At 42.9% G+C, this 27,655-nt stretch overlaps 2 protein-coding genes across 3 annotated transcripts; both read right to left on the reverse strand.

The window, feature by feature from the left end:
- Positions 1 to 20,280: 20,280 nt before the first annotated feature.
- LOC106652392 (trypsin-1-like) lies at positions 20,281 to 21,494 on the reverse strand. Of its 2 annotated transcripts, none has more exons than XM_023459632.1 (6): positions 21,362 to 21,494; positions 21,184 to 21,284; positions 20,945 to 21,095; positions 20,745 to 20,861; positions 20,524 to 20,676; positions 20,281 to 20,442 (listed from the first exon to the last, which is right to left on the reverse strand). In XM_023459632.1, the coding sequence occupies exons 1-6, from the start codon at positions 21,476 to 21,478 to the stop codon at positions 20,290 to 20,292; spliced, it is 792 nt and encodes a 263-aa protein (XP_023315400.1). In that variant the 5' UTR covers positions 21,479 to 21,494; the 3' UTR covers positions 20,281 to 20,289. The 2 variants fall into 2 exon arrangements, with proteins under 2 accessions (XP_023315400.1, XP_014226806.1); XM_014371320.2 differs by having other exon boundaries at positions 20,945 to 21,098.
- A 5,347-nt stretch (positions 21,495 to 26,841) lies between these two features.
- On the reverse strand, positions 26,842 to 27,422 carry LOC111693827. Its single transcript, XM_023459635.1, has 2 exons — positions 27,334 to 27,422; positions 26,842 to 27,251 (listed from the first exon to the last, which is right to left on the reverse strand). Exon 2 carries the CDS (start codon positions 27,249 to 27,251, stop codon positions 26,934 to 26,936), a length of 318 nt encoding a protein of 105 aa, XP_023315403.1. The 5' UTR covers positions 27,334 to 27,422; the 3' UTR covers positions 26,842 to 26,933.
- Between the last annotated feature and the right edge of the window lie 233 nt (positions 27,423 to 27,655).

Genomic DNA, 27,655 nt, shown 5'->3' on the forward strand with positions numbered 1-27,655 from the left:
AATGTACGTATGAGTTCAAGAATATCCAGATCATGTCCACCACGTTACTAATTACTTGACATGATAAATAGTTTGTAGTTATAATTAAATACGATCACTTCGCTGACTTTAACGAAATGCTAAATGATAAAAATTGGCAAAACTACTCATCACTTTCTGAAGAGAGAATAATTCCAGTAAAATTCTTCAAGACTAAATTATAGTTTATAATAAGAAAATATTAAAAAAATTTTGGTATACAAATTGAACAAAAGTGTATCAACAAAAATTAGGTTTCAAAGAGGAAAATAAAAGGTTAAAACAAAGTTTAAAGCAGAGAGCGACGCGTCACGCAAGGTTTGGCATTCTCCTAATAATTACACGATGTACGAAAAGGAGAAAAAAAATATTCGAGCAACACAAGTATCACACCAGTCGATCTTGTCACAAAAGCACCGGCCGATTCCCAATGGACACAAAAGGTCCTCTCTCTCTCTCTCTCTCTCTCTCTCTTTTACTGAACTCTGATGTTTTAATAGCCATTCTCCGGTATCCTTCGCGCACAAGCGACCACCACCTGATTATAGTCATCTTAGCATACTGATTCTTGCGACGAAGACACGGCGGCGACTCTCCTTCGTTTTCTCGCTCGCGCTCCAACCGCATAACGGTAAATTAGCATCTTACTCTTAATAAAATCTATATAGTCGCATATCATTATCAAATTATGCGCCGTTGAAGATTGTAATCTTTCGTGCGCGCGGTGAGCTCTCGAGTCTGTTTCTCCATCGCCGTCGTCTTCGTCGTCGTCGCGCACAATGCCCATCGCATTGCTCTCGTTTCATTTTGCTCTCAAAAATGCCAAATTCTTTCGATGTGTGCTTTATGCGAGCGCAAAACGAGAGAAAGTCCCGAGGACGCGTTTAATTTTTAATAGACAGTTCTTGTGGGCTACGTATATTATAATATAACGCACGAAAATGCATATTATTAAGATTTTTTTTTAGGGACAGGCAATATAGTGCTTCGAACGCGCGCAACAGATACGACGATGTTCATCTGATGAAAAAGAATGGGGTGAGATGTACGCGTATAACGATAAATGTGAATCGCTTTTTTTTTATACTGCATTGCAGAATTGCTTAAACCTTATATTATTCTCGTTATAAAATCTATAATTTTATCTAAGTGGTCCGTACAGAAATGGAAGGATTTCCATCACGTATCGGAGCAAATGACTCTGATTAACATTCATGAAATTTCGATAAATATTTTATCGATCGCTGGTTCATCTATTTAAAAAATCGTAATGTCGAATATTGCCGTAAAGAAGACACCCTATAAATGATAATACCAACAATTTATAAATTTGAAAACAGTTACGGCACTGCCCTTTCAAGTATGCACAGGCGTAGGTTATTCAGCGTGCAAAATGAAAAAAAGAGGGCCCAGCGGTGCAGCACGCATACGCGCACACGTACAACACACAGTCACTTTATTCCGCGCGCAAAGTATGGTCGATGTCCGATTTAGTGCCTTTTAAAGCGCTTGGCGCGCGTATTCCTTCAATTTTCTAGTCGAGCAAGCTTGGCTGCTGCCGCTGCTGCTGCTCTCGAGTGCGCCCTTGTGCGCCCGTCAGAGCGTGCACTATCCTGTTACGCGATCTTTCGCTGCTGCTGCCGCAATCAAAATTCAAATCACACTTTTGAAGCTCAACATAAAATCAATACCTATATACGTGTATAGAGAGTAAGCTCTCTTCTCAGTATACGTTCGCGCGCGTGTGTGTATGTGCATGCTCGACGACAAAGATGTGCCCTTTTATGTATCTATAAGCGATTCGTGGCCCTGAATTCCATCGAAATTGAATCACTCACGCAATCTTTCAACCTGCGAGCGAGCGCGTGTGTGTATCGTCGATTTTTCGCTTTCATCCAGCGTGCATACGTATGGAGCACACTTCATGAAAGTGAAATAGAAAAAGAGCATCAACGGGGCTCTGTTTTTTTTCCGTTACTTTTTAAAATTTATTTCGAGAGCTTTTTGAATGAAGCGTTTTCGTGTGCTGCCCAGAGACCGTGAACGAAAAAACAAAACGCGCGTATTTGTAGTAAAACGAATATCGTTTATACGCATTTCAAGGAACATTGACCCGAAAAAAGTAAAAATCGTTTAATTTCATTCAGCAAGTCGAGAGAGGTAGAAAGAGAGAGAGCGAAACTTTTGAATGATGTCCGAGTGTTTATATATACACAGTCTCAGGATATAGGATATAGGATATAACATAACACGAGGCGAAACGAAACACTGGCAAAGTCTGCCAAAATAGTATGCAGCTCTGCCGTTTTCTCTCTCTCTCTTTCCTCGCTCTCTTCGCTATATAAATGGTTTTTCTATATTGGCTTTGCCACCAAGTATACATGCATATATAGGATGCAGCAGCGGGCGCGCAGGTTCATTTGAATAAGTTAAGGGTCTATTTCTCGAGCAGCGATCCGCACGCGTGTCGAAGGCAGAGAGGGTCCATTACAACTGTACGCGTTCGTATATATATACACGTTGCACACGTTACACTCCTCGGAGATGCAAAAGGCCTCAGCTAATTACCTGCCTGATGTGAGTTATAAACCCCCACCTGTGCGTATTCCTGGGCTCCTTTTGCTCCCTTCGTATTATTCTTCGCGCTCTCGTTTCCTTCTCGTCTTTTGTTTTGTCGTGAATGTGCACCAATATACTCGCACGAGAGCGAGAGAGAGACCGAGTCGTTTCTCCTTTTTGTAACGTTCGCCCGCGCAATATCGCTTGCGTTCGGGCCGCGCGCGCGCAGATGCATCATTTTTTGATCGTCTTTATGCTCGATTTTGCACACACACACACACACACGCGTATAACATACACAGGCACACGACTCGCTCGAGTCTGCTCGAGCCACACGAGAGCTCCTGATTATTTTCAGTAAATCAACCATTTCCTGTTCTGTCTGCCTGTGCATGCCGTATTATAATACGCATACACGACGAGATATACTTGCACGCGCTTATGTATGTATACAATAATACTGCAACATGTGTGTGCGCGCGTGTGTGTTTGTGATATGCGTTCGAGCGGATAAGTGCAGCTTGTATTTTCTACGTCTGCGTCGTCGATCATCGCGATATATTATTTCTTTTGCACTTTCGAGTCTCTTTTCCTCCTTCAACTGCCAAGCATCCCCGGCGCTCATTGGCTATTATATGACCTCGGCTGAAAACGACCAACAATTAGTTTTTACTTGACGCGTAAATTGTCGGGAAGAGAGAGAGAGGATCGATATTGGCAAAGATTAAAATGGAAAAATCTTTCTAATTTCGCACGCTGCACAGTCGCAAATTAGCCATTATGCATTTTAAAATCGAGCCAAGGCATACACACACACTCGCGCAAACAAAGGCCCGAGACGCGCTCTCGATTTAATTTTCGATTCGTTTCTATATATACGAGAGCGCGCTGGATAACGATATTATATTGCTCGTCGTAAATGCGGCCAATAGCTCGGGCCGCAGAAGAAACTTGAAGAGCGAAAAGTTGGCTCGCGCGTCGTTAGTAGAAGATTCGAGTCTTGAATAATCCCGACCCGGCCGTAATAAACTAATCAAAAAAGTCGAGCTCGGCCGCCGCGTTGGGATGCATTATATTGCATCGCGCAGGACGCGCACACACACGAATGGACGATAATATGATGAGCAGCAGCAGCAGCAGCAAAAGTGAAAACAAAGAAAGAAGTGCAGCGCTATTCATGGCTGCGCGCGTTATAGCAGATTTTCTGACAGTTGCAATTTCGTTATAAACGATCAAGGCAGCCGGAGAAATTAATCTAGTTTGTCATGACGTGGGCGGTTTAGTTCAAAGCGCGAGAGAGCACCGCTAATGAGAGGAGGCTCTCTCTCTCTCTGGCTCGGCTCGAGCCTCCGTAGTCCGAGTCCTCGCTTCCATTGCGCGCTCTTCGTTTGTCAATTCACCAAGTGCGAGCGCGCCAAGAAGCCTCGTACCTTGATCGACCATGAATCATTATTTTGTTCGGCACTCGACACTATTATGCAGCGTTGATGGCTCGGCCGTAACTACTACAGATATTTCATACCGGAACGATAAAGACACATGGACGCTGCTGAGCTTCCCATTGTCTCGTCCGCGATTGTCTCTCCCAAAATTTCGGGATAAACATTGGTCGGCTGTACGACCCAACGTTGGTTTTCGATCAGGCTCTACGGCGATGGTCGACTACGACCGACGCGGGATTTGCATCAGCGCGGCGAAAAGTGCAATCTATCTCTCTGTCGATTCGAGTGTCTGTATGCGCACGTACATATGCTAGAACAAACAACCGCGACGCCACCCACACACGCCCAGATAAAATATATGTACACGCCGCTAAGGGAGTGAGAGTCTATTTCATGGTTAATTTGGCTAACCGGATTGCATTGCCGCCACACCAACGCGTATACCACTGCTTCTGCTGCTGCTGCTGCTGCTGCTGCTGCTGTTACTGCTATTGCTCCAGTAAAGAGAAAAGACGAGCTATGCGTAACGACACGGTTTTCCCCTCGCTAGAGAGAGAGAGAGATGCTGCTCGACGATAGAGTTGTCTTTGCCGGTCGTGCACGCACGTTTAAGCATCATCCCCCCTTTCCCTATATGCCCATTGCGCCCCTTTGCCGACAATCGCTCGGTTGAGCCCAAGTTCATCAAATGTGCGTTTGCCAGGCACCCCCGAATCGTTGTGCCCCTACTACTGCACGTCGACTCGAGACTGACGCGATTGAACTTTAATTATTTTTCTTTTATTACGAAAAATTGTTTTTTGCAATGTTAATAATATTTTTATTCGACTTAAAGTCGAAGTGGAACATGATTTTTTTTTTATGCGAAAAGATGATTTAAATCTCACGTATAATTCCTTATATCAAATTTTCATTAAGCAATTATTACATAAACTAAAACCGTAATTTGACTTGTACGGTTAGTGTTAGTTTGCCACTTGCAGAGTTACAAATAAAGGTACTCGCCACCTAGTGGTATGGAGGCTGACATTAATTACGATTGAATTTTTATACATGTTTTGGAAAAATAGACCAGTATTAAAACATTAATTATAAATGAAGATGTTTTTATTTATGTAGAGAATTAAATATTTTTTTTGTTCATTTTTGCTTTGAAAAGTATATATGAATAAATTTTCCTGCACTTTTTTACAGTTAATGTAAAAAAGTAAATCAGAACTGATACTTTTATCATTTAATTTTACATTGAATCTGCATTAAATTGGAGGCTGTTTAACAAGATAAAATTCGATGTAATGGTATTAAGTGCATGTCTCATAAATCACAACTATTCTTACTCTTACTTCTTTCCGAAATTCATTCAGGTTATTAGTTAGAATCGTCCCTCGATGAAAAAAGAGATCAATCTCAATCTGCTGATAAAACAAATTACGAAAAGCAACTTACTTATTTACTGTTATTTACTGTTTGCTGGAAAGAAAGCAGTAAAACTGAAGAAGTAGATCTGGTTAAAATAGCGAACCGAAAAATATAAAATATGCAACGCGCGAGTGTTATGTATACATGAACGCATGCAGCTTAGAAGAAGACAGAGAGCGACAGGGTCATCTCAACGAGTTGTTGCAGTGTGCAGTGCAGCGTGCACAGAGCCGAGTTACTCAAGATTTTTCAAGCCTCTCTCTCTCCCTCTCTCACTATTCCCCCTCATCGTCGTCGTAGTCGGGCTGATCTAGCTTTTTCATGCATATTAAACAATCTGCAGTGGGACGATGACGGCGATGACGCTTACTCGGATATATACATATTATATATAGAGCAACTGTAAACAAAGCACACGGGCTTACGACTACAGCTGTAAAGGTAGAGCGCACACACATGCACACTCTGGCATTCCCTTTTTGAGCTCGGACGCAAAGACGAACGACTCTCTGCAACGAGAGAAAGAGAGAGAGAGAGAAAATCTCTGGTAAATATTAGTTGAATACTGGACTACTAGTCATTATTTCGTGCTCTGCCTCTGCTCTCTTTCTCTCTGTATATGCTCACGCGCGCACCTGAAAAACTCGAGCGAGCTTTCACGAACAGTATTCAGAAGAACAGAGGGAGAGAAACGGGGACAGAAAGAGAGAGAGAGAGAGATGGTCTTTGGTACACGTAGTATGTGCGCGACTACACTCGACTATGTGTATACTACCTGTCTCGAGCAAAAAGGGCGGGCGCACAAAGATGAGGGTGTCATCGCTCGTCTCTTTTCCTCTCGAGTCTTTTGCCCGCGCGTGCTATATGCTACTACGTACATATATACGTGTAATGCTTGCGCCCGAGTCTGCCCGTCGAGTCGTCGGATCGTCGCCGTCGTTGTCGGCGTTGTCGAGCTGCGCTGCACTGACGTGTGCTTTGCTCGTTTTTACTCTTCGTTTATCCAGATGTGTGGGTATGTGTGTGTGTGTGTATGCGCGCATGGCACAAGTCGTACACACATCTACGTAGTAGTATATACAGATGAAAATTTTGTTTGCCCAACGCGAGCGCGCCGACGACGACTACGACTACGGCGACTACGACGCGCGAGCGAGCTTTGTGCTCTGCGTAGCTCTGTCGTCGCCGGTGTACACTCAGCCAAGTTTTTCTCTTTTACCTTTATTAACTTTTGTTCGTTTTGAAACAATCTCGGCTAATATACAGAAGCATTTATTCAGTCAATGATTCAGATACAACAGACTTTCCGCACAGGGTGTGACGTTTCGTTCGTTGTAATTGTACTTGGACTGTCGGATAGAGCGTTTTTATTTCATCAACTATAGATACTCGTTAACAACGATAAGCTAATTTGGCTAACTTTCATTTCGATTGAAATCGATAAAACATCCACCAATATCTTATTTGATTGTGTGCTTTATGGTTTCAACAACAGATGGAGTACTGTAAACTCGCAAGTGGCAAAAAAAGATCTGATTAGTATTTATGCTTCTCTCTCCAGGTCTCTCATGCTAGGCTTGTCTCCGACTCTGCATCAGAATAGTAGCTATATCCAAAATGAGGTAAACTCGGGTAATGTCTGCAAGCGCCTGCGTTTACATAATTGCAAAGTCAAACAATGCAATCAACTCGCTGAACTTCGGGGAACGAGCTTTGCGCGCGCAGCAAGCAGCAACTCGTCGAGCTGGCACGCAAGACGCGCACCGCGCAACCCGAAAAGAAGTACACAAACTTGTGATTACGTTATTATTATGCAGCGTGCAATGCGAATCGCCACGAGCTCGGTTGCGTAAGGTCGGACTAATCGAAACTTCGATGAAAAGGCCCGTCTCGTATACGGCGCGTAGGATATAACAATAATCGCAGGAGGTAGGCAAGTGTAACTAAAGGGTCGCGGCGCGGCAGCCGATGCATATTTGCTCGCGCTCTCTGTGTGTCCGTCTGCATAATGCATGCGCGAGCGCGAAAAGTGGCTCCATTGTGCGGGCGTCAGCGTGTGTATGTGCGCGGGTGTGTTTACGCATGTCCAGCCGCGCGGACCCCGACCTGTACGCGGTTGGTAGCTTCAATGAATGCATGTATAGCTGCGCTGTATACCTAGCCCATTGTCTTTGAATTAAACAACGGGTCCTCTGGTTTACATGGACACACACACACACACATGGCCGGCTTGGCCACACGAAAACGACGAGGACAACGACGTCGAATGGCTCGAGTCCGTGTAAGCAGAGAGAGAGAAGGAGAAAAGTGTCGAGGCGCAAGTTTACGCCTGTATGCGTATAGAAACAGCTCGAGCTCGTGGCTTTACTTATTCAACGCAAAGCGGGTCTCTCTTTCTCTGTATCGCTTTAGCGGGCGTATCACATTCGTGCGCGACAACCTATTTGCCGTGTGTTCACTTATGTTGTACATATAGAATATGTCGAGCACATCCATAAGCCGAAGCTGCAAGATTAAAATGGATTTTTAATGCACGAGTTCGATTCGACTCTCGAGCTGTTCTTGCATAAGGCGCGCGATACGCGCAGATAATCTTGGCAAGTCTTTTTTTCGTGCAGACAGAGCGATATTATACACGCGCACCAACGCAACTTTCAACGCGCGGAGAATAGTAGCGGGGAATTTTTCAATTTCCAAGCTCCCGGTACGTATACGTATGTATGAGAGTTGTGCGCGAGATCTCTATCGTAATTCTGCTCAGTTAAAGGCATGCTCATACGGAAATGTGCTGGCTGAACATTATTTATTTACATCTGATTGTGTGCGCCTGTAATGAACTACTACTACTTGTAAGAGCCCTCCAGAATAATGCCGCGCGCAGCATTATAAAAGCTATCCTGGTTCGGTTCCAACGACTACTTTTATCGGATTGATATTGCCAGTCACAATTATCGTGCTATACCTAATTATTGCTCGCGCGATACTTTAGTTATGGGCTCGATTGACTCGATCTCGATTGATTTCGATTCAAGAATGATTCATTCCCATGCGTGATGTTGCGATCGCATAATCATAAATACTTCTCATTGTTTTCGCGCTTTCGACAACACGAAAACTGCATTGTATTTTGTTGCTCCAACGAAAAGCTCATAAGATCACGTGTATACAGGAAATTATGCATACGCAATTTGGCTTATAATTTATCTTCTCGTCTCTTTAATAATCCCTTCATGTATTCGTAATACGGTACATAGGCCATTATACACAACTACTTCTCTCTCTCTTCCTCCCCATTACTCCTGAGCAAACGAAGGCGATGTAGTTGCTCGCGCCCCCTTCGGCCCCCGAGTTTCTCCGCGCGTAGCACAACAGCAGCAGCAGCAGCAGCAACTTTGAAGTGGGCTCTCGCGTGGGCGCGCTCGAGAGTTTTTGATGTATCGACCAACTGTTCGCTCGAAATAACATAATACGGTGACATGCAAAGTAGTGAATCATGTAGCTCGGGCGCGCGAGCGGACGAGAAACGATAGCAAATTGAAAATTCACTAAAGCTCATTTCTTCTCGACGACGACAAGGGTTAAAGCACACGAATGGGCGATGCACAGCGGGTAGGGCTACTTCGTCGATTATTTTTTCGTTTCACGATGTTTTCACGCAATCCGGGTTTAGTTTAGCTGCGCGTATATACATTATGAAGGGGAAAAGCTCATATCCGTGCATCAATAAATAAATATACATGCGTTTTTGTACACGGGACATCGCATTCGAATGAATTCGCGCGAAAAATCCCCGTGAAAGTGGCAACGTTATTGCGACGACGGGTCCTAATATAAAACACGCGATTTTCTTCTCTCTCTCTTTTCGTGAACTGTATTATTGTACAGGCGATGGTCTCGTGGCGCGTATGTCAACAAATCAACACTTGATTCTACCATACAGTCAAGTGGCTACGGCGTATAATGTCGCAGTCGTCGCAACCTCGGTGCGTGTCTCACCTCTCGTCGAGCGTGATCCTGCAACGGGCAGTAGCAGCAGCAGCAGCAGCGTGGGAGCACACACAATGCGAGTGCCGACGCGTGTCCGTGTTGTCTTAAGCAGGGACACACGACACAAAGCGGCATAGCACAGGCACACGCGACCGGCCACTCGATTCTCCGGCCGCAGCTTTATTGGAAAATGTGCAAATATACGCTCTGCTCCGCTGCTTTCTCGGCCCTCTCTCGGCTCTCGGTATAATAATCGTGAAATGTTAAGCACGCCTGGCTTGGACCGTGCGGGCCCGCGCACACACACGCGCGTATACATATACGACGCACAGGAGTCGAGGGCTCTCGTTTCAAATTAGTCATTATATAAGCTCCTGTGGTTTGTGCCCCGGCTAATTCTTCGAGAGTCCCGTGAGATTCGCTCGATTGTGCATTTCACGCTGCTCTCGTACGGGCCAATCAACGCGTACACGAGACTACGTTAATGTAGCGCAACTTGGTGCAATTTCATCGATTATTCAGCTGATTTCGACCGACGAATTTTATTGCGTTAATTTTATTACGTTTTTTTATCAATCATTCATTATAATTAATTACGAAATGCATGCAGAGAAGCCATTATCTAATGCGCGGTAATCGCAGGTAAAATTTGAAATTCCAAACAGCTTTCAGCTCGCACCGCCGACAAACGGAAACTTCCACTTGGCCGGAGCTTTTGGAGAAGGTACCTCGGTACATAGACGCGAGGAGGAGGCCGCCACTGGTAAAAGCGCAGCCAAAGCTAAATCAGTTCTTCAATTCGATTGAAAGTAAGCGTGCAAGAAGCGTCGGCCTAAGCGGGGAGTTACGAGCGAGTTCAGAAGTCCGGCTCTCGCATACGTTTCCGGCTGTGCGGCGGCATTTGAGTATATAATGTAGCGCGATTTCCTACGTAGGCTGCCTGCTGGAGCTAGCACCTTGTTGCCCTAGGCTCGATCGACGTACTTTATAAGCGCACCCCATGAATACCCCCCACACACACGTACGTACGTACGCGCACGTATACGTATAAAATACGAAAACCATCCTCCATTAGAATAATAATTCTCGACTGATTATATATAAACGCGCGCGAGAGCAGTTGTTGCGTTTAAAGGATACTTTTTTACGCTCTCGTCTTACCCTCAATTAGGTCGTTTATTTTCGTACTTAGTCTCTGCCGGTGCGAGGGCAATTCTCTGCGTTAGCGAAGTGATTGATCGCGCGCTAGCCGCGTTCGTATAGGTACGGGTACGCATTTTAACGGTCTAGTGCAGCTGCCGGGCTTGAGAATCACCCACGACTTGTTTTTTCTTTGTTTTTTGGTTGTGGTCAAATCTTACCACCTCGAAGTAAATTATAAATGCTGACGAACAGTTTTTTTGGGCAATTGCGTCGTTACTATGTTTCGAACTAATTTCGCATCGGAGCTCCGAATTGGGGAGAGTTTGATCCGAATTCGATTATATACATAACGCGCGTCCATCTGAATCTGGCCTGCGCTCGACTCGATCAACTTACGTTACGTTCGCGTACGTACACCGTTTAGACATTACATTAGGCGTAGCTCGTTATACAGATAACAGAAAGGGTTAAACTAGCTATGCAAGCTCGTACATTACGGGCTCGGGCTCGCATTGACCATTATCTCGCTGGCATACGCTCGTACTCGAGATATGTACACCAATCGAGCGTATAAATTTGTCAGTGCAACAACGCAATTCATCCGATGTCTGTGCAAGTACGTAGCTACACACATACGTACATTACAAGGGAATAAATCAAGCGCCGGCGCGTACTGCTAATTTGCCATGACTGATGATGCCGCTGCGCACCAACGACTTTGGCAACGCAGAGAATGTACTCGCGTATAGAGCCAAGAAGTATATAATACTTCACGTACAATGTTTGCCATAAAGCGACAAAGTGTGAAATGCATATATATAAGAGCGAGGGAGAAAGTCAAGTCAGCATTGATATTTAATCAAACTTTTGTAACTGCTCCGATATAGAATGCAAGACAATAATTAGTCGACTCGCTGTGCGTACCGTGTGCGTGTGTGCCCGTGCCGCACTGCACTTGTGGATATAATTATATACCTGTATCATAGGCGCGAGTGATTGAAATTGGCCATTAGATATAATAGACTCGGTCGGGCAATGGCCATTTGAGTCGAGAGCAGTACATTTGTTATACGCTAATAGTCGGACAGTGATTTGCCCCGTGCACGCGCGCCCGATCATAATACGTACGTGCACATTTATGTATCGCATTGTCTATATCTTGATCAAAGCGTGTATGAAAGCGCGTCACGATTGGTTACGCTCATTATTCCGAGTGCGCGCGTTTAACGTTTCCGCTGCGCTCATATATATACGCAGGGATTTTTACCTCGAGTGCTTATAGGTCGGAATTTCGTTTCGAACGAATCAAAGCGTTGCGTCCGTGCAAAGTCGAAAAAAGAGGCAACAACAGCCTCGACTCGTGCTGCTCGTCGACCGAGCCGCCACCGCTGCAATGGACGTGCATATGATATGGAACATTTTGAACGCGCGTGTGCAGAGCTCCCATAATATCGTCGCGCTCGATCTCACGAGCGTCAATATGTATACATGCGAAGGTATTCACGCGGTACGCCAGTCAAGAGTCAGTTCTCCTATATGGCCCAAAAAATTATCGAATTAGCCCGGTAAACGCCAGGGCTTATCGAACGTCAGCCAAGAATTTCTCCGAGCATTCATAAATATTCATGCGGATATATAGGCCTTACAAGTTCGCGTGTCGAAATAGCAACAGAAGCATCAGCGGTGGCTTCAACGGCAGCAGCAACAGCAGCAGCAGCAGCCCAAGCGCGCGCTTTTGAGCGCTAATCGAGTAAACGTCGTCGTCGTCGTCGTCTGCGAGGTGCCGCACACACCGACGCAGCAACAGCAGCAGAAACAGCTACATGCATCTGTATATAAACATGCCACACACATACACACACACATACACTGAATAAATGTATACGTGTATAATTTGTCAGGGGCGCACCTGTGCCTGTATACTGAAGCAGCAGCAACGGCGGCATTACCACGGCAGTGCGGAGAAGAAGCGGCCCGCTAACTGAATAACCTAGGGCTTCGAGGCATACGCCCGTTTTCCGTGCGAGAACGTTTTCACGTTGCACTTTTGTATCATTCCGCGTCTATCGTTGATACGACGACGTCGAACACGTTGGAGCCTAGCGAGCCATTGCGATCCGAAACTATAATGGCCAAAATTGGTTTTTTCATTTACACGTACAATTGCGAATTTCGACTCGGTAACTGTTTTGGAAACTACCGTCTTTACAATCAGGTTCATATACTTTCAATCGCTTCTTTCCTTCTAAAAATTCACGAAATTTTCAAGTGAGCTTTTTCACCTGAAAGTTAACGCGCAGAAATATCGTCATCGTCGAACGAGTGAATTACTTCGAGTGCTTATCGCGAGAGGGAAACGCGATATCGCGAGCTCGGCACGATTTCCGCGAGACCCTAGATCCGTGAGAAATTCCGCACAGACTCCACTACGACAAAACGCACCGACAATCCTTGTAATTTAGGCAATTTTCTCGACACCACACACACACACACTTACACACCATCACATAGATGTAACAGTATATTCATTCGCGCGTGGATCGCTTAACGCACAGAGCATCCACGGATCAGTTTTACGACGAATATTAAATTTACCGCCGTGGAAGTGTTTTTCAACAAAAATAATGCTCGGCGTGTGTGCGCGGAGCCGTTAAGGACTACATAGAAAAGAGCCACGATCAGCTGAAAATTTACACTTTTTTGTATCCTGCAGCGATACAACTATATACGTAATGCATATATTTCATTCCACGAGGGCCCACTGGCTCTGCGATCATTAACACACATCTTATATATAAACACACACATTTTTAATAGATCGTTTCAACATTTTACGACTCAATTGTCGTGTATAATGGGTCAGCGGCTAATGCTTAAATCATTTTATGCATGCGGCGTTTACACTAACCTGCCAGGCGTTGGAGTCGAGTGCGAGGTAGGACATGCCACCTCGATGATGACTTTCGACTTGGTGTTTGGCTTTCGCTAGAGGAGAGCTCGAAGAAGCCGCAGAAACGGCTCTCGGGGGATTTTTTCTTTTACGTCGCCTCGATTACAGCGACGATTCACGCTGGATCGTCGACTTCATGCGGATATTTTCACTTTCGGTGCTCTGATTTGCGCAATCTGCAAAGAGAAAACATTTTGCGCTCGTCATTCAACTGACGTAAACTAGAACGTTTTTATGAAACAGAATAAACGAGAATATGAGTCTAGTCTGTACTTTATTTTATTGTAATTGTTTTGTAAACAAATTCAATCGCAGTACTTTACTATTGTTGACTAAATAACAATGTTTCAATAACTTACGTTTGTGATTATTCAAGTTCACGAAATGTATAGTATCAAGAAAAATAAACGGTCATTTACTAATTTAAACTTCTTCTAACCTCAATGATCGAACTACCCTTTGCGTGATAATTAACAAAATAAAATAAACGGCTATTTCTTACTTTGTACATCTTCTAACCTTAATATTTATAAATACAACCACCCCCGTGCGTGACAGTTACATTGATCGAACACAACACCGTAAACTATAGGAAATTGTGAACAATTCAGTTACGTCTGATTTCATACAAGCTTTTGCAGCGACACAAAAAATTTCGAACCTCCGATTCGACAATACACGACGAAGGTGTTAAACGTCAACGGCGAAAAGAGACAGGGACGAAAAAAAGGAAGAAATTGCGAGCAAAATAATGAAAAAAAATCGTTGCGCGAGAAGAGCGACGAAGAAGATGAATACGCGACGCGGCGCGTCGTCTCCGTCGTCGTCGACGATCCCTGGGGCGTTCCGTTAACGCAACGGCGCGAACGAAGTTAGTTAAGCAAAGTTAAATATACTGCCTGTGTACGGCGCTCTCTCTCTCTCTCTATACGTCTACACCTATACACACCTCCCCCTGGAGAGTGAGAGAGAGACAGAAGCAGAGAGAAAAAAGAGAGATATTCAGGAAAAAAGGGTTTTTCGTGTATTAGCGACGAACAGTGAGCACTGAAAAAAAGGCGCAAATGCGTTCGAGGCCGCTGGCTCAAACTTTCATTCGTGTCCGTGTGTTGATAGGCATCTCTGACATTACTCTGTTATGTTTCCGCGAAAAGTCGAAATCATAATCCTCGACCGCTTACAAAACAGTTTATTACGATTGATACTTACCAATCGATAGAGGGTTTATACGGTGGTGCAGTGGGAGCTTGCTAATTTGCTAGGTTATGTTGCATCGAATCGACGGGTACAGATTTGCCAAACATCCCCGTGACGAAGGGCACGCACACACCGTTATGTATAACAGCAATGTCACGAAGAACGAGCCTGCACAGGCGATTAGTTTTTCTTCCGCACGAAGTCAGTGTTGATTTCGTTCACGCTGTCATGTATCACGCTTTATTATAACGTATCCACAGTCACTTGTTTAAATCTTTCACACAGTGAAGAACGATACAGAGGCAAAACGAGGCTCAACAACAATCACTGCCAACTACTATTACATGCGCACTGTTGAACTGCAATCGGAAGATTTCGCTATAAAAAGTAAGAAGAAGTTATTGGTACGAGTCGATGTCGGAGCGGAGCACTCGCGTATAGTTACAGGATGGGGTAAAAAAGCACTCATGTATACACACAGGCCCGAGCAAGAGAAAGAGACAGAGAAAGAGAGACAGAAGAGTCGAGTTATCAGACACGAAACTATATAACAGACGCGAGGCGATACTTTGCTTTGCGAGAGCGAGCCGACGACGATCACGACGACGAAGAGCTGCTCTGGCGCACGAAGGTGAGCTTCAGAGCGACGAACGCGCGACGGGCGGCGTGTGCAGACTCTCACTCGCTTTTCTGCGTGTATGTGTGCGTGAATACGAGATGTGCGATGTGCGCACGAGTGAGAGAGAGCGAGAACGTCGCTCATCGGCAGCAGCAGGCATGCACATACACACGGAGAGAAAAGCACACGGCCAGTCGTATCGGCAGCAGCAGCAGCAGCAGCGGCAACAGTAAGCGTGGAGAGAGAGAGTACATATAGGAGCGATGGCGGAAAAGGGGGTATGTACTACGTATATATACTCTGTGGCGCGCGCGCGTGGGCGGCAAGGTCGGCGGCGGCAGCGGCAGCGCAACCCGTCGATGCCACCGTCGAGTCTCGTGTGCCCTTACACATACATATCCTAAAACGAGTTTATAATCCTTCTCGATGCGCCTTCGATTGTTTCGCGTGGCGCGCAAATTCGCTCGCGCGACACTTTCATTCGTTCGACCAACGCGCGTATACGTTGCAATTCGAATGCGTTCGGACTTTTAGAATTTCTACCCTCGAGACGTCCTTCTTTTTTTTAAATGCATATCGATGCGACGCGGCTGATCTTTGAGCTCCGATATTTTTGTCCCCGGCCCGCGCGCAGATGCAATCGTGTCGCGTAATGACCGGGCCTGCGCGAGAGCCGATCTGCGAGTGAAAATTGCCGCGATGTCATGATCGAGCCGCCCTATGTAATTAGCCATTTGAGATGCGGCACTGTATCAAAAAATGTTAAATATATACTAATCTCGCACGAGCAGTTTTGGGCAAATATAACACATTGCTCGCGATCCGTGAGGCGCGCGCAGCTTTTATTATTATTATGCAGCTCGTCAACGAGGCAGCGAGAAAAAGACGAAAAAAAGAAGAGGAGCTAAAAAAAGAATTAAAGCGACGCAAAATCGCCTGTTCATCGATGTGTATATGCGGCAGAGAGCACACTTGTGCCTTGGCATTTATGCAAAATAGCCCTTGAGGCTCCAAACGTGTAGCCGCTCTCTGCCTCACTCTCTCGCTCTCTTTCACTCGATTTTGCTTTCTTTCTCTCTCTCTTTCTCCGCACGCGTTTACTCGTATAATATAAGCTATCCATTTATCTATCCATCTTTCTCGATGAGTCAATAAGGAAAAGGGCTCAAAGTGAGAAACTAGCCAGGTATAAAGGAGCTGTGCTGGCGGGGTCTCGAAGACACACGAGCAGGGGTCAAGCGAAGAGAGAGAGAAGAAAGCTCACGTCGCTCGGAAGGAAGGAAGAACGAAAGGAAACGGAGGAGGTCAGGAAGGAATCAACGCTCCGATCTGTGACTATATGCGGGGATATATAAACGGCCGGTTTAAAGAGAGAATTGACGTCTCACGTGCAGCTTTGGAATCTCTCTTTCTCTTTCTCTGTGCGCGGCAGTAGCTATTATAAAGCAACAATGTAAGATGTGTAATGCGCAGGCAGAGAGAAGAAAAGGACCGTATTATATATACGATGGCAGCTCGGCGAGCGCAAGGATACTTTGAAGACCGCACGTGGCGCTCGGCAACGTCACACTGACGCTCGGGGCTAGAGACGATCAGCGTCGGACGGCGCGCGCGCGCGCGCACCAGCGAGTGAGTAAGAGAGAGAAAGGGACTACTCCCCCCTGAAGCATCGAGGCTAGCTATCTCGCTCTTGCCGGCAGCGGACCGCCTCCTCTGACGCGCGACCGGCCCCCTACGAACGCCACTATACTCTGCTCTGCTCCGCGCGCGGCGGCGGCGACCCACGACACCCCTCGAGGGCGCACGCGCAGCCGGCAATCGATGCTCCCTTACCAGCCGCCACCCTGACTGCCTCGCGCTGCTGCTGCTGCTGCTTCTATACTACACCCCTTGATTCCCCTTTCCGCCCTGCGACGAGCCTCGCTTCCTACCACCCTCGGCTTCCTTTGATCGACTCCCACCACCGACCCGTCTACCCCTACTATCCCACAAACCCCTCCGTGCATTTTGCCGGACGCGACGAGGGTGACTTTCTGCTCTCTCTCTCTCTCTCACTCGGCGAACCCCTTCGCTTCTTTCTCCTCAATCGAGCTCGCGTAGTGTCAAGTATGAAACTCAGAGAAGCTCACAGCATTATATTGCCAAAGGCTTGAATTTTTTGCACAAATTTAACATTTTCATTCGATTACCAGTTATTTTTGTGCAACTACGTGCTCGACTTTCGGCGAGCGCCATGCTCTATGGCTTCCGCGATTAACCAACTAGAAAGTTCATGATATCGCGAGCAATCGATTGTTTTGAGTTCTGTATCACGCATTTTCCAGCTTCCGTGTGTAATTGCAAGTATTTTTCGATAATACTACTTGATCACTGCCACTGAAGATTTTATATCTTGTACTCACTTTATAGAAGCAAATAAATTTTATAGATAAGAAAATTACCAAAATTAAAAGAAACATCAACCGTTTACCTGATAATATGATTTTCAAACAAAATGAGACCACGCATAACTATATTCCGTCACACTTTCACTTGGGATCCTAAAACAGATAGCTTAAATAAATAATCTCCGATTGTTTTTATTAGTTTTTGTTTAATTCGTTTATTGGTCTTTCTAATACGCATAACAGCCTCAACTTGAATTAATACTTATTTCAAGAGTAAAATTACAGAATGTTTGTATGCTTGATTTTCTCAAATTTACTTGTATTTTCGAAATAGCGTTTCAGTTTTCAAAGTTCTAAACTACTGTTGAAAATAAACCCGAACACTTAATAGAACTACTAACTACAGCTGATACACGATTACAGCTTTCTTCATAATACACCTTCACTAATTGAACCACGCGTTTCGAATGCGACATCTATTGATGAATTAATAAATCTATTTTTTAGCGAGGCTGGCCGACGTCTCAGGGGCTGTAAATTTTTCATACTTCTTGGATCCTCGCTTTCACCCCTCAAAAAGTTAAATCGAATCTATAGAAAAATAAAGTAAAAAACCTAAAATTCACAAAAAAGGCTTTCCTTTGCGAATCTTGGTTTGTACTAGAATCAATTCGACGAGTTAAAATTAGTCGTCCTACCTTATTCTGAAAAACCTATTTTCACAATTCAAAAATTTTTCTCTTTATCTCTCTACTCTTTTTATTTTTAATTTGTTTTGTTTCTTTACATTTTTTTCGTTTTTCAAATAAAAATTCGCAACAATTAAAAGTATCCTCTCTTAAAATAATGATGACCCTAAAAGTGAAGCCAATCTATTCGGCTTCTAATTGGTCGACGGACTTGTGACTCCAGTCGGAACATAATAATGTGACATCTACGGTCAAAATAGCAACTTTTTCGAAACTGACTGAAAAATGTACGCGCGCTAAGCGCGCCTGAAAGTTACTATAGTAACGATAAAAATATCAAAGATCAATTCAAGTCATAGATTAAAAAAAAAACGAAATCAACATAGTTGATTCTCAACAAAAATCATCGATCGCTCTTCCCATATATTTGAGGAAAAAATTCTCAGATTTCTTATAAAAAATATATCTGATGATTCGGCTACCGTCAAGTGCGTAGCGAAGGAAATAAAATTGCGAGCAAACAATCTCAAGAAAATCTGACACTACACGGAGAGCTGCGGCAATATTTTTCTATCGAATTAAGCGCGAGGCTCTCGATGCGTGAAATATTGAGCTCATAAGCTACGAGCCGAGGTCAAAGCATCCTCATTCACGTTCTCTAAGTCTTTCTCTCGCTCTCGCAATATATAGACGCAGGGCAGTTATAGAAAGTCCATAACATAAAGTTTGCGGTCTGCGCGCCACGCCTTACGTGATGCGGAATCATCGGATCGGATTTGCCAGCGATCCAAGTGTAGCGAGAGAAAAACGGCAGCAGCGATAGCCAGCACGGACCATCGTCTCGTTATACTAAATGCTCGGACGTGAAAAAGCATCGTGTAAGTAGCGATGAATGCGATTATAATGATTCTGAGATGGTCCGGTACTACACACAGAGTACACATGCATTGCACAGACACATTTCTCACGAAGCTAATCTCGATGAGATGTGTTTGTTATCGTTTCTCATCGTCGAACGCCTTGGCGCTCGATCGAGTCGTGCAATTTTTAGCACAATTCATCACACAACAAACACACACAACCGTTACGTGGGCTTTCATATCTCTAGCTCTATGAGCATTGTTAAGTACTTTGTATAACAAAGCTTCTGACCCCGAACGTCAAAACGGCGAAATGCACGCCATGCTCGGACTTGATTTAAACATTCTCTCTTTAATCTGATTCGTTTTGAAGGAAAGTGATAAAATTATGCGCTTCAAAACTTGATCGCGCATAAAAAATTTAGATGTTGAGAGGGAGAGAGAGAGAGAGAGAGAGAGGAGGGAAGGAAGGGCTACTTTGCTCTTCACGTTTTCGCAGCTCTTATCGGACTGAGAGATCGCAAATTCCAGTCTCTCTCTCTCTCTCTCTCTCTCTCTTACTCTCAGTTATACGGATGAACACTGCCGAGCATATAGCTCTATTGCGCGTGTATAAGAGCCCGGTACCTGTATAGTCTCGGCACACGAAGATGCCCGCGAGGGTATCACAATGCCCCTCTTTTTGCGTGCTCGCAGCTTGTCGCAGTTGCGTTGGTTACCGCCTCGCCTCGCCGAGAGAGAATCCCCGTGACTTGTATCCGATTTTCAGCTGATGTATGCTGTAATTAATGTCACCCTAAATCTCCAAACTCCGCCGTCAATGATGTTATTTATTTCCAATGTCGTGGCTTTTTTATGACACCAAAGTGATTTGAGACCACGAGCACATTTTTTTCAAATTTATTTTGGATAAAAAAAAGTGAAAAATTAAGACTCGCAAAATTTAAGAAAAATAGGTTTACATTTAATTTTAAAATTATGATACGTGATTATAAATTATTTTTTTTGCTATATCCAACTTATTTCGCGTGTTCCAAAATCCAGTCGACGAACTCGGGAACGCGAGTGTAAACTCCCGGATAGATGGTGCTGGCGCAGTAGGGATCTTTGACGGACCAGGACACGATACCGGTTAGTTTTCCACTGACCATGAGTGGACCGCCGGAGTCACCCTGTGCAAATCGTTGCGCAAATTATAACACATGGTTTTTTGAAGACTTTTGCGAAAAAAATCTCTCGAATAAATTACTCACGTTGCACTGTCCTTTCCTCATGGTAGGATCGTTGGCACAGATCTGGGTCGGGAATATTTCCTCGTTCTCTTGTATCATTACTTTTTTACAGTACTCTTGGTCGGCGATGCGAATAGTGGCTTTTTGTAGTGTATTCGGAAGGCCTTGAATTTCCTTTGGTAGAAAGAGTATCGCTTACGATTTTATATCAATCGTAGTTAAAATATTTAGGCAATACTTACGCCTCCGCGTCCTCCCCATCCTGATACGGTTGCTTTTGAGTTGGCCAGAATTTTCGTATGCAGTTCAGGTAAGGGCACGGGTTGCACGCGATCAGAGAACACGAAAGGCTCTGTTACCTGTATGGTCAATTAGTTCGTGTATATTATTGAGAAAAAAACAATCAAAAATTTTTTAAATCATATTTGATCTCGTCACTAACCTTAATTAGTGCAACGTCATTTTTCAGACTTTTAGAGGGATTAAATCCTTTATGAACTATAACTTTCTGAACTTTGTGCGTTTGGTAAGGTTTATCCAAATAAATACTTCCAACCTCTACTCTCATCTTTTTTGAATCTTCTTCGTCTTGTCTACTGAAATGTATTATATACAAGCTCAATGAAAAAGATAATGTAATAATGAAAATTGGTAGTTAAAACTTTCGTTCAAGCCGCCTACCCATAGACGCAATGTGCTGCTGTGACCACATAATTTTCATTCAAAACTGATCCACCACAAAAATGCCTCGATTGACCCGAACTCAAGTCCCTCAACGACACCTTTTATGAAAAAAAATTATTGCAATTTTACGACCGAAATGATATTTTCATGGATCTCGCGTTAGTGTGTTTCTTACCTGGAATGGAATTTCGCCGAGCTTCGCATCGGTCCCGTTGACGACTCTGGTTACATAAAAACTTCTGACCTGCGAAACGGTCAACAGACACAAAGCGCACACGAGAAGCCACTTCATATTTACGCGACGAAACTCTTTTGCAAACTGGCTGCTCGGTAGGCTCGTCGTCTCGAAGTAGTATTTATTTAGTTCCAATGCAAAAGCCACATTTCGATCGAGCTCGAGATTAGATAGTGATGTACAACCGGACGCATATTCGATACAAACGATGAAAGATTAAGGATCTCGAGAATCACTATTATCAATTTGATTGATGCTTGTTTATCTCGTCACCCAAAACAATGCAAGCAAAATGAAAACATTATTCTGCAATATTTGGCGCCTTTGGAATCATAAAACACGTTCGAATTACTTTTCGTAAGCAGTCTTCCAAAAATAAATTTCATTATCGAAATATTGTAAATCAAACAATTCTAAACAGTTACGTAAAAAGTAATAATTGAAATGTGGCACAATTGTTGAAATTGATTGTGTATAAATAAATCAGTGTTATCATCAAGCTGTGACCCTTTTACGTATCATCGACGAGTTTAAAAATGGACAACATTTTATGCAAATCATTGCTTACAAAAATAGAGAGGCAAAATTTGCTGGCAGAGATTAATCAATTGTAGCATCGTAAGACGTACTCGCTGCAACTTTCGCTCTGAAATCTGTACGGTGAGTATAGTACGTGCAGTATCTATTATCTATTATTAAGATAGACATTGTGCTTGCGCGTAGTGAACACAAAAAAAATGTCTAGATGTATGCGGGACGTGCGTGGTATAGCGAGCCAGCCTACCCACGGTGCGTAACTAACTGAGCGTGCAGCGTGAACAATTCCCTCTCTCGAGCTCTTCTTTTTTGGGCTGTCCTGCGCTGCTGCCTCGCGCGGTATAGCGCGCGGTGGTCTCCAAAATGTGCATCAGCAGCAGCAGCAGCAGCCCTGGCGCGCGTAATCCTGCGGTAAAAGATGTTTTGAGAGATGGATTCGCCACGCGCTTAAGTCAACAGGCAGCAGAAATACAGACAGCGTGCGCGGCCTCTTGAACGAAACAACGCACGTGAGCGTATCTGTAGCCCTTACCCAAGCGATGCCCGCAGGACTCTATGTATGTGCGGCAGGATATTTTTCCAAGCATTAATTGATACAGCAGCGATTGTGCATTGACGATTTTTCCCTTTGGCTGTATGTAAGCGCGTATGTGCGTGTGTAGTTTTTTTTTCGGGGCAATACACGTGGGAGACTTTTTGATAGAATGAAAGGATTTGCGGTCCTTGGACGTACACATCCCGATTCTCGGAGAGAACGAGAGGTGATCCATATTATAGACGGATCGATCGCCTGGACAATGAACGCGCTTAGTGCTCGCTGTCAATGGAATGCACCGATCGCGTTAGATTAAGTTGTCTGTAGGACAATATTGGATTCTCTTCTTCGTCTTTTCTGCTCCATCTTCTGTGTCTTCTTCTTTTTTTACCTGAAAATGTATGTATGCTGTAGTATAGGGATCTTTCAAGAGGATACGTGTAATGCAAGCAAACGTAACCAATCGATCGACAAAAATTGGCCGAAGGCTTCATCGCGAGTTGCTATATTTATCTGCAGCCAATAAAGCCCATCGAAAAATCAAGTACATTTTTTCACATGCTTTCCAGGCCTATTTTATTTATTTTGTTTTTCACTTTATCCAATGTGTCGCTTGGTATTAACTACGGTAGCTGAAAAGTTTGCATCCAATGTGTAGCGCAAGAGAAATACACGTATTGTACATCTCAGAAACTTGATATCACGGGGCAAGACGAGTCGATATATACTACAACGTAAGCCACTGCGCATATACGAGCCAACGCGTACACGTGCATGCTCGCTATTCGTCGCCAAGTTAGGTCATCTTCTAAGATAATTAGGTAATTAGGATAAGACAGTCAACGGCGAGAAGCGGAGCCTGGATTGGCTCGTCGGCGAGAGCTGGAGAAGCTCGAGCATGTCGAGCTGCGCAGGGCATACGTGCATGCGGCGTTATAGTACAGTCGAGTTACCGGTCGAATAAACACACATACATGCTATACCTACGGCTAGACTGCGCACGTATGTGCCTATGTATAGATGTTATACGTATACACATACGCATGCTGCTGCTGCTGCGGCCTGAGCGCGCCGAGAGATTGCACTCGAGTGAGTGCCGAGATGAGGAGGAGACGCTCAGGGGATATCTTGCTCGTGGGCCCGTGCAATTAAACTAGTAATTCCAAACTTACAGCCTCTGCACTATTGCAACTCTCTCTCTCTCTCTTCTTGGAACCTTGGCAAGTGAGAGAGAGAGAACGTGCACATCAGAGTGTAATGGCGTGGCAGTTTAATTGCATTATGCATGGTACGAGTTAGCGAGCGACGTGTTCTATCTTAACAAAATGGATTATAGCTTCCGGCTTCTTGTCTCTCTCTCTCTTTCCTTCAATATGCAAGTGTGTGTATATCGTATGAGTACGTATGCAGTGCTACCCGCTGCCTAGACGAAGCATCACATGACCTGTAAGACGATGCTTCGATTGTCTTTAGGAAATTTCCCGAGAATATGTGTCTCGGGCTCCGAGCCCTGGCGCATATTCCTACGCGCACTTTGGCTTTTAGTTAGATTGCTTGTTAATTGAGCGAATACGTCTCGCGTGTGCCCGCGCCCGTCATGTATGTAGCTGTGCTTCAGAATTACACTGTGGTCGAGATTTCAGCTTTCGAAATTCATTAAAATTACCATTGGACAATTAATAGAGAACAGAGAAAGAGGCATAGGGACAAATTAAGCTCGAGGAGCTTTTGTGATACTTTGAGCGAGCTTTATTTTTGCATGAGGCATATCATGCAGAAGAGTTCTTACAATAAAAAAGTATTATTACTTCTTAAAGGTCACACAAATTAATAGGAAGTTTCCTCTTGAGTTTCAGTTTTATTAAAAAAATTCATTAGGCGGCGAGCTTCGGATTTAACCACTAGATGTCATTATCGATTCCAAACGTGAAAAAATGAAGTTTGGTCCATATATACCGGTAAACTCGACCATGTACAAATCTCCTTCCGCATTTATCACACGTTTGTTGTTATAAAAATCATTATCAGTGAACGCATCTCGGCCCAAAAATACTAAAATCCTAGCACCTGCCTATTTCTTGACTGCGTTAAGATTAGAATCTAATGGACTAGTTAAACACCAAAGTATCAGGGGAAACTATAGATATCTAAATGCTATCGCAGCGCCTCTATGCTTGTGTGCTTGTCCGTAAGAACCTAGGCAGATTAGTAAAATGCCAATTCACTCATCTACCAAAGTTCTTTTAAGAAAATACATTGGGAATATAGAGGTGCTGCAGTATCGTTTAGTTTCCAATAGAGTGTACGCAAAGAAACTGAAACTCACAGAGTAAATTTTTCTAGTTAATCAAGTTCGGTGAAAGTCCATGCTGCATCTGCTTAATTTTTTGATAAAAATTTTTTAACAGAAATTGGTAGCAAATTCAAGGTTTATCACTCACTACATTATGTATTCAATTTTACTAAAATAAGTATTATTAACAGGTTTCTTTTCTCAGTACAAAAATTTCAAGAAAAATATATGTTAGTTTAATAAATAATGTTTAATTTTGGATAAAAGTCATATAAAAAATTTTATATGTTTGCCTTTTTGTATTATAAAAATATTATTGTCATTAGTTTTTAGTCCTCGCGTATCTACTTTTTAAATTGGATTTTAAAAGTAATAATACCTAATTCAAATTGAAAATCAAAGTTTAATCGAAAGAGCAAGTGAGCAGATCCGTGAAAAATATGTTGGAATTAAATTTTAAAGAAAATTAATATTGATTCGACGCGACTAGGTGTCAATTATTAATGTCATAATTATAAGATTAAATATTCTATTCTTATTATTAATTCTAAGGCTCATTAGGACTTTTTATGATTGAAAATACTATTTAATCAATTTATTATTCCATTCAAGTATTATAAAAAGGATGAGCTCGGGTATCTAACCCGGAACTTTAAACCGAATCATTTTGAAATAGTCGAGATTAAACGTGATACAACTGAGTTTGAGAATACGCTATGATACTTTTTTATCTTTAAAAGTGCATTGATTTTGTGATTGAAAAACGTTTCGATGACGAATCCAATATCGATTCAGTGATAAGCTTCAAATGACTCAAGCTCATTAAAATTATCGCAGATAATTCGCAAAAACGATTAACTGGCGTAAATGCAACACGTAGTTTTACTTTCACTCATACTTAAGTCAAAAAAATGTCCACTAATGAAAAAAAGCTGATTGGCTTTGAAACTCTTAATTCGTGGTGAAAGATTTGTCTTAAGGCTTGTTTAATTATTTCGATTGCCCGAGGCTTACTAAAAATCGCAATATATGTCCTACGTGCACGTTTGACTTATGGTATTTTTTCAAAATTCAAGATTTACGCGATGTCGTCTCATCGATTGCAGTTTTTTTCAAGTGCGAGGTTTACATTTACGTATTGAATGTGCCGTGCTTAAAATATCTGTAATATATTCATGTTAAGATATTACTGTAGCCTTATTATAGGAAATTACTGCTATATATGCGTGCGTATTTTCTTGACTGCGTTGCACAGGTATATTATTTTATAATACGTCGGATAAAAAAACATATTATAAGAAAGATAAAGTGAATTTCTTAAGTACTACTAGGTTCTATTAGAGGTTGAAAGATATTAAAATGAAATTCGATTTTAAGAATATTTTTTCACTTACTACAATATAGAACAATTTTTATTCGATACAATAGTAATTTTGGTAAAATTTGACAAAATCATATTGACCATCTGATTTGAGGTGATTTCGTATTATTTATAGCTCAAATTTTTTTCGGCCAATAAAAAATTCCTTACAAAAAATGCCAGAATAAAATTGTTTACGAAGAAGAAATATCATTTATTCTTTGATCTAACCTGAAAATTTTTAACGCAATAATTTTACGAATATTGCTGCAATCAAAATAATTAATAGATCGAACTATTTATTATAATCCTAATAAACCATACCTACAAAAAACAATTAAAAAATCGAATATGATTGTATACATTGATATATTGAAGATAGTCGCGTTGACGCTAGATGGTGCAGAACTAAAATTATAATTCCCTTAAAAGAAGTAGGTAAGTTTAGCATATAAATACTTGATCGAACCACTAATATTCATCGTAATCCTAGCCTTCATTTATGCAATGCAAGGTTATTGTATAAAAAAAGTATTGATAGGAACGATGCTTAGAAATGTGATTTCTTTGTTTGTTGACACAATATTATGTATTGGTGAGTAAGTAAATTCAAGCATCTTCATGACGATCGTAATTTGACAATATTGTCATCAACTTTGGGAATGAACCAATAAATAAAAAAACAGGCAAGCCAATTAAGTTACCATAATTATTTATTAACTGGAAAAGCCGGTATGGTAAAGGTGACGATGCAGCTTTTAAACTGAGTTACTGGCCTCTTTTCCGCTCAATCCAAAAGTTTGCAGCAACATTCAAGAATACCTATGCAAATTTTGCTAAGACGCGATTGGGGATGACCGCATACGTTGCGGTTGAGGCCGCAGCTCTTACACTTCTTGGGATAGCATTGCTCGTATGACGGTGGATGCTCGTACGGCGGCGGTTTTTCGTTGATGACGGAATTGTAGGATGGCGGCAGGTCTACTGGATGTCGGTTGCTGGGACGAGTTGGAGTTCTAGTGGGACGCCTTCTCGTAGACCTCAAGGCGTTTGCGCTCACGATAAACGCGATGCACAGTATCGCTAGTAAAGTCCAAAATCTCATCTGAAATGTAACGACCGTTTGATCATTTATACCTTTTCTTCCTCCGCTAATTATTATATTGACACTGATGAGGATTAATTACTTTGGTTAGTCTAGGGGGATATCTAGCTGCCCAAGTTTATCTGCAACGAGCTTCCAAACGATGTATTCAACGGCAGCTGAAACGTTGAGTGAATGCTGGATTTTCCCTAAATATAGCTAAGAGTCGACTAGTTTTTAATAAAACATTGTACGTGAACCACGTCCGATTGTAAAATTTCATTATTCACTCACGACATGGTTCTTAACGAAATTTTTATTGAAATCCATTAATATGAAAATAGTATAATGTGCATTTTATTAGTTGAAGAAATATTTTTGATTCGTTTTTTTCCTTATGAAAAATTGTTAAAATTTGGAGTTAT

Source organism: Trichogramma pretiosum, unplaced genomic scaffold (assembly GCF_000599845.2).
Source record: "Trichogramma pretiosum strain Unisexual culture from Peru unplaced genomic scaffold, Tpre_2.0 scaffold26, whole genome shotgun sequence".
NCBI classification, from domain to species: Eukaryota; Metazoa; Arthropoda; class Insecta; order Hymenoptera; family Trichogrammatidae; genus Trichogramma; species Trichogramma pretiosum.

Coding starts and splice junctions, on each gene's coding strand:
- LOC106652392 (XM_014371320.2), bottom strand. CDS start 21,478: ATGAAGTGGCTTCTCGTGTGCGCTTTGTGTCTGTTGACCGTTTCGCAG. Junction 21,285..21,361: donor TCGGCGAAATTCCATTCCAG/GTAAGAAACACA, acceptor TTTTCATAAAAG/GTGTCGTTGAGGGACTTGAG. Junction 20,862..20,944: donor ATGACGTTGCACTAATTAAG/GTTAGTGACGAG, acceptor TTGACCATACAG/GTAACAGAGCCTTTCGTGTT.
- LOC111693827 (XM_023459635.1), bottom strand. CDS start 27,251: ATGAGATTTTGGACTTTACTAGCGATACTGTGCATCGCGTTTATCGTG.